This window comes from Eleginops maclovinus, chromosome 3 (assembly GCF_036324505.1).
Source record: "Eleginops maclovinus isolate JMC-PN-2008 ecotype Puerto Natales chromosome 3, JC_Emac_rtc_rv5, whole genome shotgun sequence".
Taxonomy (NCBI): Eukaryota; Metazoa; Chordata; class Actinopteri; order Perciformes; family Eleginopidae; genus Eleginops; species Eleginops maclovinus.
This window is the reverse complement of record NC_086351.1, coordinates 18,175,116-18,187,534: the sequence shown is the minus strand read 5'-3', so window position 1 is coordinate 18,187,534 and position 12,419 is coordinate 18,175,116. Positions and strand designations below refer to the sequence as shown.

Here is a 12,419-nt window from a genome sequence, read left to right as displayed (position 1 = left end):
GATAGCTCTATTTAAAAAAAATAATTAAAAAAACATACAAGAATAAGAAGGTAATAAAGAACAGAATGATTTGATTAGATTTTAAATCAAATTTAGCGTTTATATAAAGAGTAATCCTAGTATTTATGAAGTGATTCCAGTGTATGGTACTGCCATTTTGAAAAAGTACGCTTATTTGGAAAAAGATCAGGATAATATGGTTGATTAGACCAAGATACTTGGGATATTTCACACAATTACCAACAAAAAGCACCATATTGTGTATAAAATCCACCTCTTATCATGTCTACAGAGCCAGTAACATGAGCGATGAGCAGTCAACTCTTCAACAACAGGTCAGAGCATAAAAGTGTCTTACCATCAGCACACTCGTCATAGTACCAGTCCAGCTCGTAATAGTCCCCCCTCACAAACCTCTGCCCTCTGCTCTGGCCTCGTCTGTTCATCCTCACTGTTTCCAATGTCCCAGCATGCTTTTTGAGACAACCAGTTGTGGCTGGGGTCTTCCGAGTTACTGATAGTGTCTGTTACTCAGTCAACTGTCCAGTTCTGCTCTCCCAGCATGCTTAGCAGCTCCCAGCTGGCACACAGTCATTATTAGTGACAGCCTGCCCATTCTGTTCATATGTCCCATTTCTGGCCGACACTCATTAGCAGCAAAGTGTCAGCGTGTTATGCTCCATATTTCCCATTTCTGCATGTCATCCCACAAAACCAGTTATTGCGTCATCAGTTGTCAGCAGAAAAAACACATAGCCACTTTATCATCCTTTTTTTCCATGGTTTGTTTCAGCAAATGTGTCGCTTATTTCGAATCAGTCGGTGTCCTCTGGTTTCTCTCCATTTCCCGTCCCATTAGTTTCCCTCTGTCACTCCAGAGCTTCAGCATATGTGCCAGACTCTATCCTCTCACGTCTCCATCCATTAATAGCTTCCTGTTAACTCATCCTCCTGTGCTGCTGGCAGTCTGTCCTCTGGCCCACTCTATCGGAGGTCACACTACAACAGTTGTCCTCTCTTTTGTAACGTCCCTTGCTCAGTCACAGCACTATATCTACACATGCAGCACCGCATCTCTAACAATGACTCAATAAACACAGGGATTGAGAGAGCAGCAGCAGCAGCAGTCACGGGTTTTGCAGCAGAGGTGAAGAAAATCATGACACAGTGGAGTGGGCGGGATTACAGGATGCCCACAGCCAATCAGAGGGAGCACTATCACTAGCCTGCTCCCGCCCTACATTCGTAACGCAAGCATCGCCCCCTCCTCTCCTCTACTTTGTCCTTCTGTGACGTTGCTATAGTAACAGGCTCAGACTCCCAAGGCCTGGTGCTGAGCAGCATAGCATGTAGAGCAGTTAGCAGCAAAGCAGTGCAGTGTTGGCAGAGGTGACGTGGCCAATCCAAAATGAATGAACACAATAGGCATTCAAGAGCTAGTTATTTTGGCTGGGGAGTGAGGGAATAAGCTCAACACACACCAACACTTCTAGGATGAAGCTTGCACAAGCTTACATCCAGAAGCTACAAGGCTAAAGGCAGAATGCTAACTGGGAGAAAGTTAGCTTTTATAATATGCCTTTATGATGTGTAAAAATGGAACTCCTGCTCGTAAAGTGACTTGTACACTGTTTAATGCTATTGAGCAAGAGAGAACATTTTCACTGCTCCACATACAGTGAAGTTACATAAGAGATTCAGCTACAGTTCATGTGTTAATCCTTTATGCTATCAAGGTTACACAAGTATAGGATATGTATTCCTTTTTAGATTGGGTTTTTATTATTGTAAGGTTTTGGTTTGATTTATTTTCATTTCTTTCAGTTGATTAGTTAAGGATAATAACCCTGAAGGGATACATGTATAGTCACTACTGAACGACAATAAAGTACATATCCACACTTTGTAAAATTAGAAATACAGTTTACTGGAAAATATTATTAAATCCCATGACTATTTTTAGAGGTAAATTATCAGTTTGTACTCTAAGATAAGACAAATAATACAAACTAAATAATCTCCATAATAAATTCAGATGTATTATTGTTGTTTGAACTGATCACCAGCCACAATATATCAGTGGTGGCTAAGGGAACATTTATCAATGACCCGTTTCCTCTAAATGTGGCTGTGATGCACAGATGCCTCTGTGTCCTCTTTTCTATCGTGTCTTCAACAGGTTACATGCTTAAATAAATAAATCAACACCTCTGATGTAACAGTGTGCACATGACCCTGTTCATTCATAAGGTGTTATGCAGTGAGAGCTCCAGGTAAAGATTAGATGTGTCCAGGAGTTTCATCACTGAATGTCTGAAAACAACTACCCACTGTGTGCGTACGGCTGTTTTAAGACGGGTAGTATGTATTTTATCAAAGACAAATACCCCTCGACCTCAAAACAGACAGCACCAGGGAAATGTTATGATCAGGATAAATCAATTTGAATGATATGTGATTGTTGTTTTACTCCTCGATTTTAATCTGACTTTTACTTTATTTATCTGTTGTCTGTAATTATTATTACCTCACTCCTTATTCATGGATCTTAGGATGTCAATACCCGGAGAGCTGTTGAGGCAATATTGAGAGGCAATTTGCCTCCAGGATAAAAAAAACCAATAATACTATTTATAATGTAGCGCAGAAACAATGTGGAAACATTCAGCACAACTTCTCATGCAAGTTGTTTCTTATGCAACACAACCTTGTTGTTGCCTCATAGGCTCTGATGAACGTCAAGTCCAAAGTGACCATGTCAGCATGGGGTGACAAGGTGAAGTTACAGTTCTCCGTTAAGCCTATTTTGAAGACGTTTGATCTATTTTTAGTCTCTGTATTTTACCCTGAGTCACTTCTTAAGTAGACGTGAAATAGTAATGAATTATTGATGGTGAAAAGAAAAAAACACTCTACGTCTCCTTGATTTATCGTGTTGCGTGTTTTTATGTGAGTATTTGCCTCTGATTGTGTGCAAATAGTAGTGTGTGGTTTACATCAGGAGTTGTCGTCAACCATAGAGTAGCTCTTAGTCTGATAAGATGAGAGCAGACACGTGCATGGATACACAACACATGGCTGAGTGGAAGCAAAACATCCACCAGCAGAGAGAGGGAGACACATCAAGTATGTTTGTTGTGGCAACCGGTCAGCTGTCGCGCCAACACTGATGGGCAGCAGGCCATCTCTTGTTCTTTGATTTCTACTTGCTCAAGGTCAGAATACAGCTCAAATTTCTCTCCTATCAAAGTTAAATCCTCAGTGTAACAGTGTCCTGGAGGTTAAATCTATAAATCTACTGATCTGTTCACTAGTGTCTGACATTAACTATTAAAGGGGCAATTCAGCTACATCTCAGGAAATATGATCACAAGTTGTCTTTGTCTGATGTGACAGATTTTGGGTTTGGATCGGTATTGTTAGTTACATTTCCTTACTAAAAAGACTAATCCTTACGTCAACAATCATCACCATCATATTTAGAAGAAAATGTGACACTTTTTTGTCACTAAATCATCTTTAACACACAGTATGTGGTGAACTTACAGAAGTATTTAAGGGTCTCCTCTATCTGTTCAGTAGTCAGCTCGAGGGCAGAGTTGGATTCCACCAGTGGTGTGTGCAGCCAATCATCTTGTTCGTAGCCGAAGACGGTGTCCGCCCTCAGCTTGTAGACTGGCAGCTGTTCCTCCAATAGGCTGATAATCTCGAGCTCCGGCAAGTCAGTACTGTTACACACATCTGCAAAGAGGGAAACAGACAGTTTATTTCTCTCAACGTAAACAAAACATTTCATGTTTGATAATATTGGCTTATACGGGAATGAAAAATGAGGCAGAGTGCTATTGTTATAAAAAACCTTGGTATTGTAACTGTAACAATCACTCTCCTCATTTTTAATACGTTGGTCCCAACAAGACATTTCATCAGACCATTACAGCTGAAAGTATATGCTGCCCTCTAGTGGTAAAGGGAGGCCCATACTATTCATTATTCACAAATCAAAACTGAAGGTCAGATTAATTTTGTATCCTTCCCCTTTGGTTGCATTGCAGCAAATGAAAATAGACTGCAATGTGTTGCATTATGGCTGCAATTATGCACCTCAGCCATTATTATTTAGACCTATTTTGTCTCAGAAGTAAAGCATTCTTAAAAAAGTACAGAGAAAATGTTACATTTCCGCCTACAGAAAAACAGCCTCTGATTCTTTTGTTAACTCCCTATGGGGTTGAATAATAAAAGTTCTGCCGCTATTAAGTCATCACAAGAAGTCCTCTCTGACAAGGCAACTAAACCAGTCCACAGACTCTTTTAACAAAGTCAACAGCAGCCTCCCACTGAAACCGCTCTGGAAAACTAAATAATCTGACCTAAGCTTTCAGCTATGTGCCTCTCTGGTGAAACATCAGGCTAGTGTGCTTAAAGGGGTATCCGTTTAGGACTCTGTTAGCATACTCTCTGCTCACACAGAATTTACCTTTTCAACTACTTTTCTACACAATTTTGAATTTAAAAGCTTCGAGAAGTAGCATCGAACCAGATTTAAAATACAGTAAAAAAATAATGTCCTTTGTTTCGCTGTCTCCCTCTATTTCTGTCTCTGCAGCTCTCTGCCGTCTGTCTCTAACAATGCTGTCTCTCACAGTTTGCTAATCCAGACTGAATGACTGACTGTGCTGAAAAAAGAGGAAACACACACACACACACACACACACACACACACACACACACACACACACACACACACACACACACACACACACACACACACACACACACACACACACACACACACACACACACACACACACACACACACACACACACACACACACACACACACACACACACACACACACACACACACACACACACACACACACACACACACACACACACGTTTAGCCACTGGGGTTTCAACACACAAGTAAGTACTGCAATGCAAATCCAACCAATGCCAGCCATTAGGAAAGACATTTTACTGTTGATTTAACTTTTATAATAATGTGTGCCATCGCAGAATAGCATTATGACTCAGAAGAGAGCGATATTATTGCATTAGGCTAATTTTACATTTGGTTGGAATTTTTCTGTCACAATACAAAATAAACACAAGTTTGAGCCTACCTACTGGGTAAATACAGCATGCATATCTTTTCTTTTTTATTTAGAAAAGCAAGTCTTTTCATATTGATCTGATTGTATCTAGTGTGTGTTTGCTGATTTTGGGAAAACAAACATTGTTTTCAAATTGCAACTTCTCTGTTTGAGCCACTTATTACAAATCTTTACACTAATTTAGTTTTCAGTCATTCAAAGATTACTTTCTGTTATTAAATATAAATCACAAAGCTAAATAAGTTGCAGAGATTGCAGTGAAAGTTAACCTGGACTGTCCAAAGGGTAGAGTATACAGACAGCTGTGTTGTTGACTTTCTGCTTTGAGACACTCAGCCATTTTACAGACCACTGAGCAATGCAAGGACTACCTTACGTCTAGCAGGAGAGAAGTACATTTATTATTTAATTGTTTTACTAAATAAATGTATGAAAGTAGTATTTTGTAGATATCCATTTGAGTTTTGTCCTTTCTAAACATTTCAAGTTATATTTAGGATCAATAGGCAAAGCAGATATAAGACCAAGAGAAGTTCAATTCCATGTCCAATAATCAAATTTAAATATAGACTGCTGGCACAGAACACAACGCGCAGGGTCATGGCAACATTAGCAGCAGCTAACAGCCATCAGAGAATGAAAGTTCAAGTGCAAGAATAGAACACTGTCAATATGAGCCTAAGCACACATGTCAACCTGTGCAGGGGACACAGAGTGAGAAAGAGTGTCAGAATCAAGCGATCAAGGCATTCTGTAGAAATACGCTTATGATAATCCAAAAAAACATAGAACTTGGTTTAAATCACAGCTAGGAATGAATGAAAACAAACAAATAGTGCTTGTGGTAAAAGAGAACTTGCTTACTTGTCTTACCTAACAGTTAACCCACACTAGGTCAATGAAGACAAGAAGGGTTTATACTTTAGGAGCACAAAGGATGGATTCATGTTGATAAAATGTTGCTAAACTGAAGTACAAATGTAAAGTCCAACACCTCTTTTGTCCAACATGGCTGCCTCCTGTCAACTAGTACAGTACAGAAGGGTAGGCAAGGGATAGTTATGGAGCCAAGTTGACCTTTTTACAATAAACTCATTCTAAACTTTTAAAACATTTCATTAAACAGATCATTTAAAGTTGTATGTTCTCTGTTGTTTAAACAAACATAAGCTTTAAAAGTTATCTAAAATGAAAGTATAACAGTTAACCGAATCCCTGCAGCTGCGTTAGCTTCACAACAGCTGATTCTCAGACAGAAAAAAAGACAAACAAACAAAGGGAACACAGAGACAGAGAGACAGCGAGATAAGACCTATGTCACCGTTTCCATCCAGGTTTTATCCAGGCTCGTGACTAGCGGAAAACTGTCAGAAACCCACGCTGTGCACAGTGTACTCACTCATGGTGCCTGAAGCCGACAACCACCAACTCTGCTGCCCCCAATCACATTTTCCACTGAACGGGGAGAAGGCAAGGTCGCAAGAAGTAACCCGGAGAGGAGAGAGAGTGTTGGGAGGGTGAGAGGCAGGAAGAACTAGAGAGAGGGGGTGCTAAAAGTTTTAGAGGACGACACTGGGTGGAAGAGTCAGAGAGAAAGACAGGAAAAGAGGGAGGAGTGAAGAGGAGAAGAGACCCGAGCCAAACTGGTTCGTCATGCCTGACATGCCAATGACGATAGCCACATGGAACGCCCTGCAGCTTGCCCCCCACCCCCTTTCTCTTCCTCTCTCTGACAGCCAACAAACCCAGCTGGACTCTTCCTTCGAGCTGTACACACACTCTCTTTCAGTCCTGCTGCTTCAGTATAAACAGTTCAGCAGCAGGACTGAAGCTGCTCCTGCAACAGTTTGTCTTTCTAGCTGCCCCACAGTCCATTTCAAAAGGTAAATGGAGATACCTGATGAGAGGTACTATGTAATGAAGTAGAGAATTAAAACAGTTTATGACTGCAAGATCAACAGGTCATGTGACAGATTCAGCCCATTGAATGCCATAATCATGAACACCACAAGCAAAGCTGCAGCAAAAGAACTGCCAAAAACACACTCAGTTCTCTCCTTGTAATCCTACAGATCCCAGTGTGTTTTGCAATCAAATGCACCTGATAAGTATGTTTGTTCCTAAGCTTGCAAACAATACTAATCAGGTTATAATTACAAAAAATCCTGTTTTAATAGGTCAGGTTATATCAAGTTCATACATTTAAAAATTGCAATGTAATCGTTAAATGACTAAAAGATGGTTTTAGAAACCATAATAAAATCAGTTTTGGGTCACTATTCTTTAATGAACTTGTGCTTGGATTCATCCATCGCCGCTGGTGTCTGGGTGTGGTAAAAAACATCCTACTAATTCAATTCAATATTAACAAGGCCAAACAAGGTACCAGAAAACAACATTCGAAGAAGCTAGAGGGCAGAAAGCATATATCATACAGAAAATAGCCGTGTTGAAAACTAACTAGAATTCTGTTGTTCAATTATTTTGAAAGTTTCCTGGTGAGAAGTTTATTTTGTAAAGGATTCAATGTATGAAATGGATTGGGCACTGTATGAGCGTGCATGCTGCTTTCCATACAATCTTAGAACATTTCATAATAATAATAATAATAATAATAATAATAATAGTAATACATTTTATTTATAAGTGCACTTTTCATTTGAATAAACAACACTCAAAGTGCTACAGAGTTAAATGGTTGAAAAAAAAGGAAAAAAAAGTAAACTGACAAAAGTCAATAAAAACAATGGCCAGACTATGAAATGTAATCCACTAACACTTCCCCCGGTATTCCCCAATGGAGACATTCAAACCAATACCTCAGTACTGTTTTAAAAGAGCTGCAGCACGACCCTGTCCAGAATTACACCGGCTGACATTTGAAAGCTGCCGCTGGTCACAGAGGTTAAGTGAATGGAATACAGGAGAGTACGTCAACGTGGTCAAATATCACTGGCAGCCTACAAAGTGTAAGTGTAGGGGACCATACCAAGGTGTTTAAAGGTCACTAACCCTATGAAGCTTAGAGTCCAGTAAGAGTGTCCTTCTTGTCTTTGCTTGTGAAAAAAAAATTACCACTAATAATCCTTCAGTTGCACAAATCCTGATGCAGATCGAAAGAAACCCTTTGTGATTATGTGCTTGAACTTGCTGGCAATTCTGTTAGTCGACAACTTGTAAGTTGTTTTTTACAATTGTTGCTGTAACAAGCTCATGCTATGTAAATTCAGACCGATTCAAGAGTTTGAAAGGAGGCATGGACATGACAGGACATGTGGCCGAATCGGATATGTAAACATGCAACGTCACAGGCTAACAACACCAGCTTTATGAGCCAGGTAACAAAGAGAAACCGAGCAGGTATTGTAGCATAGATGTCTTTGTCAAATCTGTTGTAGGGTGGGGTTCTTCTGTACGAGTTTGTCACAAACCCCCCTGGAAAAGTCTTTTGATTTGTTATAATCAGATCCTTACACTAAATCATTTCCCATTCAGCCTGCTCAGTCAAGTTCAGAGCTAGCCATTCTCCTTGCTTGTTAATTCTTTCTATGTGTATGTGATTCAGCTTTTTTTTTGTACAAAAAACACTGTATCCATGAAAATACTGTCAGATTCACACCCAAGGTTTATTCAAAATCCCACAAAAGGACTGCCTCCTCCCATAAACTCAACAGCATGAACAAACAAGCTTCAATTGCTAATTTATCCAAACACGTCGAACATTAAGACACATTTCCTGGCTCTGTCTCTCCTTTGTTTCTGTGCCTGTGTGTGTGTGTGTGTGTGTGTGTGTGCGCTTTGATGAGTCAGGAAGCAGACCCAGCAATTTGGATTCTTCTCCGTTTGACCACTTACGTAACTTTGCTTCTGTCTCTTTCCACTTCTCTGTCTGGTGGCTCCTGATCTCTCTCTCTCTCTCTACTAACCAGCATCCCATAATAATTTCCACAGTTACTCAACTCCTTACATCACTGCTGGCTGGTAACCATGGAGAATTAACCCCACGCCCAGGAACTGCCCCATGGCAATGAACTGCTCTATTCAGCTTTTTTGTGTTCATTCATCCTCAAGGCTTAGTGAAATGATACGCACACACACACCACATAGACTTTCTTTTTTGGCAGGGAAGTATTCAACTAGTTTGTTAGGCAGCAGACGTGCACCTAAAATGCAACAGGTTATAACAAAATATTACGTTTTTTTAGTAATCCTACATCCCAGCAGATGGCAGCACTCATCTGTCCTGCTCCAAATGACTACAGTAGATGTTACCACAGAATGGTATTTCAGCATCTGATTTAGAAAGGTCACACTGTTAGCTGTTGCACCAATATGTACCATCCATCCATCCATCCATCCTCTCCAGCTTTTCAATCAGGGTCGCGGAGGTAACAGCTCCAGCAGAGAGCCCCAAACTGTCCTTTCCCGGACAGTAGACAGAGAGTTTTGCCTTCTGGCTCAGCTCTCTTTTCGTCACAACGGTGCGGTACAGCGACTGCAGTACCGCTCCCGCTGCTCCGATTCTCCGGCCCATCTCATGCTCCATTGTTCCCTCACTCGAGAACAAGACCCCGAGATACTTGAACTCCTTCACTTGGGGTAAGGCCTCATTCCCTACCTTGAGAGGACAGTCCATCGGTTTCCTGCTGAGAACCATGGCCTCAGATTTGGAGGTGCTGATCCTCATCCCAGCCGCTTCACACTCGGCTGCGAACCGATCCAGTGCGTGCTGAAGGTCACAGACCGATGAAGTCATTAGGACCACATCATCTGCAAAAAGCAGTGGTGCAATCCTTAGCCCACCGAACTGCAGACCCCCTCCCCCACGACTATGCCTTGAAATCCTGTCCATGAATATCACAAACAGGATTGGTGACAAAGCGCAGCCCTGGCAATATGTACCAATCTGTGTCAATCCAAAGTTCGTCTGACTGATGATGCCAGGTTGAATTCACGGAAAATGACTGCAAATGGTTGAATGTGATCAGAACATTGTCATAGAATACTACACAAAAATTCAAAAAGATAAACAACATTCATCTGGAAATCTTTAAATAGTATCCGCACCAAAGAATGACTAAAGTGAAACAGTGACTGTGATTCACTGACATTTTTTGCACTATTTTCTGTTATGGTATTGACCAAGCGATTCATTTGGCTGATTATTGATAGTAAAAAATAATTGTAAGTTACAGCATAACACTATAATGCAACAGAAGCTCAAAGATCTCTAAAACATACAGCATTACACTTGAGACTTGAAATAATATGCTTCAAGGCCACTGTACTTGCAACACAAGTGTTCCTTATACTTTGTCCCCCATCTGCTTATCTAATCATGGTTGAACAGCATGCAGTAGGAAGTAGCCATAACTGCACTAATCCAGGGACCATAAAAACAGTTAGCGCCCTTTCCAGTCATTGTATGGACTTCACAAATCTACACACAACATTAAGCCATTGCTTCTCATGAAGTAACTCTTGCAAAACTGTTGTTGTGCTAAACTTCAACAGCGTCTCCATCTAGAAGGAAACCAGACAGGAAATCTGGGTGCTCTGGTGTCCTCCAATTGGTGACCTGACAACTCTGAACTGCCTGTAGTGAATGTAGCTCTGCTGATACCCTTTCCAGAAAGTATCCTGGCTCTTGCTGACTGTATGCCAGTGTAGGACCTTGTGAAAATAATTTGCACACTGAATAGATGTAGAGACAGTGGAGACACGGTGAGAGACTTCAGATTTTTAAATGCCCCGTCTACACTTCTGTGTTCAAATAATACAAGGAACTAAGGTCATGGTAAGGGGTGGGAGGGTGTGTGCAACAGGAAACCTCAGAAGGAGCCTATTTTCCTGTTTGCTGTGTGTAAGAGACTGCCAGAGTCTCAATCTGTTCAACTGAATGATTAGTCCGGTGCTGTACAATACATGGGAACCCTTGTTGATGTGGCTTTTACCAGGTTGTATTAAAGCTCCCTTTCCCTTTCCCCGGGCCCCTTTCCTTACTGTTCCTCAAGGTCCGAAATGTTTAGTTAAATCGAGGCTTAGCCCTGCTGAAACTTTGGAGTTGTCTTTAAAGTCTCATCACAAGACATCATGTCTCTTAGTGTATTTGTAGTACAACGTTGTAAGCTAGTCTGTCCAAAAACACATTATAAAATCTTTTTCCTGTCAGCAACTTGGTCGAAATGAGTTGGGCCACCGCAGAGCTAAACTTGTGACCACTGAGGACAAAACATGAGTGGCCCTCTACTCCCTCGGAGACAAAGATAAGCGGAGGAGGGGAGATGAGTGAATGAGTTGATGGAGACCCTCCACTGGGAGCTGCTCTCACATGCTGGCTTGTATACAGAGCTGAGGCCCCCTGGAGCTCCTTCACTGACAGGATGTGACCACAGAAGAAGGGTCAGAGAGAGTGACCCTTTCTCACAGCTCCACATGCCTCAGTCTCACCATCTTTCTCAGTTTTATCCAAAACAGACCACAAACTGAACAGTGTATATCAATTACTCACAGTAAACTTGAATTCAGATTTTTTTAACTTGGGTTGAATTTGACTTGAAGTTTCTTTAATACCCAAGTGTCAATCAGACCATGCAACAAGATGGATATTTACAAAAGGAGGGCATAGTTGACAGCTGTATTTTATATGCATGCATTTAGTGGTGATTCAACCCAGCCAAATGGATTCCAGTAAGTTTAGTCTACAAATGGTTATAGCATATGCTTGGTACATTACCAGTAATGGTCTCTGCATCTCTGTAGGTGGCTGTGAACTCCTGTCGTGCAGCGGGCCGACACAATTCAATGCCATACTCCTCCTCTTCCTCCTCCTCTTCGCTTGCCAATCGGAGCCCAGAGTCGTGGAGCCGCGCTGTCTGATCTGAAGACTGTTGAGGGGGTGGGGCAAAGGTCCAGGTGAGGGGAGGTGACGTCTTAGCGTCCAGCTTGGCGCTGGGTGGTTACCGATTAAAAACACGTCCAGCCATGGACGAGACTTGCCAAGGCAGTAATGGGACAAGAGGCAGAACCACAAACTTGGATGTACGGAGATAAATCACTGCATACCTGAAAGAGAATAAAGGGGGATACAGAAAAGAAGAATGACCCGATTAAAATAAGCAAAAACATGGCTGAAAAATAGAAAAAGTAGAAAGAGATTAAACACAATGTACCGTAAGCTGGGTTTGACAGTCTTTCATAAGTTTAATATATGAAAACATGTTGCTATGGATATAGGATAACAGAACGATAACAGTGTCCATCTGGTTTAATGATCAAATTTGCCAATCATTTTTCTG

At 41.2% G+C, this 12,419-nt stretch overlaps 1 protein-coding gene across 4 annotated transcripts in view; it reads right to left on the bottom strand.

Annotated features, from left to right (window-relative positions):
• The window catches only part of trak1a (trafficking protein, kinesin binding 1a), a 33,177-nt gene extending 21,123 nt beyond the window's left edge, over positions 1–12,054 (bottom strand). For 2 of the 4 annotated variants that reach the window (XM_063879080.1, XM_063879086.1), the window contains exons 1-2: positions 6,521–6,726; positions 3,547–3,741 (exon numbers count right to left, since the gene is read on the bottom strand). In XM_063879080.1, coding sequence (XP_063735150.1) covers positions 3,547–3,741; positions 6,521–6,524 — 199 coding nt within the window. In that variant the 5' untranslated portion in view covers positions 6,525–6,726. Of the gene's footprint in view, positions 1–358; positions 963–3,546; positions 3,742–6,520; positions 6,727–11,857 lie in introns of those variants that run through there. The other 2 variants (XM_063879084.1, XM_063879082.1) reach the window with 2 other exon arrangements.
• Between the last annotated feature and the right edge of the window lie 365 nt (positions 12,055–12,419).